The sequence below is a fragment of the Empidonax traillii genome, unplaced genomic scaffold, assembly GCF_003031625.1.
Source record: "Empidonax traillii isolate 1590-97213 ecotype Southwest subspecies unplaced genomic scaffold, ASM303162v1 scaffold229:size1690559, whole genome shotgun sequence".
NCBI lineage: Eukaryota > Metazoa > Chordata > Aves > Passeriformes > Tyrannidae > Empidonax > Empidonax traillii.
This window is the reverse complement of record NW_020955422.1, coordinates 617-2,166: the sequence shown is the minus strand read 5'-3', so window position 1 is coordinate 2,166 and position 1,550 is coordinate 617. Positions and strand designations below refer to the sequence as shown.

At 41.5% G+C, this 1,550-nt stretch overlaps 1 protein-coding gene across 1 annotated transcript in view; it reads left to right on the top strand.

Moving 5' to 3' along the window:
* Positions 1-1,272, top strand: part of MAP7 (microtubule associated protein 7) — a 92,782-nt gene extending 91,510 nt beyond the window's left edge. Inside the window, exon 11 of the mRNA XM_027888022.1 lies at positions 1,060-1,272. Coding sequence (XP_027743823.1) covers positions 1,060-1,247 — 188 coding nt within the window. The 3' untranslated portion in view covers positions 1,248-1,272. The remainder of the gene's footprint in view (positions 1-1,059) is intronic.
* Positions 1,273-1,550: the final 278 nt, after the last annotated feature.

The following is a 1,550-nucleotide window of genomic DNA, read 5'->3' as shown; positions in this document are numbered from 1 at the left end:
GGGGTGTGGGGCAGAATCAGGGAGGAAAACCCTCTTTGGAAATTGTTAATAAGGTGAGGAAACTCCCCTCACATCGCAATGGGTGGTTAGATGTGTCGATTTAAAACCATCTCCTAGCTGTTCCTTATGACTTAGTTTACATGCATATTCCTAGGATTAGAATCTGATTTTATTGACACTTCAAAGTCTTCCCTATCCATGCTTGTCTGCATTGCTGGATATGATTAACATGGGAATGCTTCCTCCAGGTAGCTTGTTTGTTGGTAATGGTCCCTAGTGCCTAGAGAAAAAGTGTGGATGAGACACTCTGTACCTGGGCTAGAGAATGCCAGGCAAACTTACAGAAATGTGAACTAGTCTTTTACTTGAGGAAAAACCTGTAACATCATCTCTGCCAAGTGGGCAAAGCTGGCCCTGGATAAAGAATTGATATGAAGGCAATATTAAGATTTGAACACAAGTCATAGTTCACCAATAGCAGCAAAATTGATGAAGATACTGTGCTCTGATCCCATGAGTTGTCTTAGGTTGAAGCAGCTGCAAAATTGATGATAGCTGGTGTCCTACCCTTAGTCCAGATCATTTCAAACAGTTTATGTTTGAGATCACCAAGTCAGCAAAAGAGACTGGCCTTTCACCAAAAGGTCTGGCTCTGCTCTTTGGGTGTAGACTCTGAGATGGAAGAAAATAAAATTTCACAATTTTTCATTTTTGCTCTCCAGATAGACTTGGGCAAACTTAAGAAATGTGGTGATAGGGACTTGCTGAATCAGCGTAACTCCTGTTGAACACAAAACAGTGTTTGTTTTTCTGACAGAAAAGTTGACTTACCTTTTCAACTGCAGCTGCTTTCACATAACCTGCAAAAGCAAACTTCCCTTAAGGTATATGAACTTCTAGCACCTAGAAATGTCTTCCTCCTCTGGATCATTTATAAAACTACATAAAGCTTAAAAATATTTTACAGTGTATTTGAAAATACTTTCTGTTCCTTTCAAGAGAGTGACATCTTGGCTACTGGATCTGTACTTACTAGTTTTTTTTACCCATGTGTTTCAGCAACCAGCCCATTCCTACCTCCTGCTCCACCAGCTCTTGCTTCACCCCCAGCACCCCCCAAGACCTCTGCAGGTACAACTGACCCCGAAGAAGCAACGAGGCTGCTGACTGAGAAGAGGCGCCTTGCCCGTGAGCAGCGGGAACGGGAGGAGCAAGAAAGGAGAGAGAGAGAAGAGCTTGAAAGGTAATTCTAGACCTCTCCAGTGGAGAAGGTACATTTTTAGCAGCTTCCTGTATATATTCTGCTGTTATATTGTTTCCTCAGAGATTAACAAAGCTCTACTTGTTTGTTCCAGCTAGAGAACTCTGTACAGCTGTTTTCAACTTCGTGATTGGCATAATGTCTCTTACTTTAAATTGTAAGATCTTTGCCACAGGTAGCATTTTAGGTGTCTAACCATTGTGACTTAAACCTCTCTGTTTTCTCATTTAAAGACACCCCCACAACAATTTTGGAGGGTAATAGTTGCATTTCACTTTCTACTAGCAAA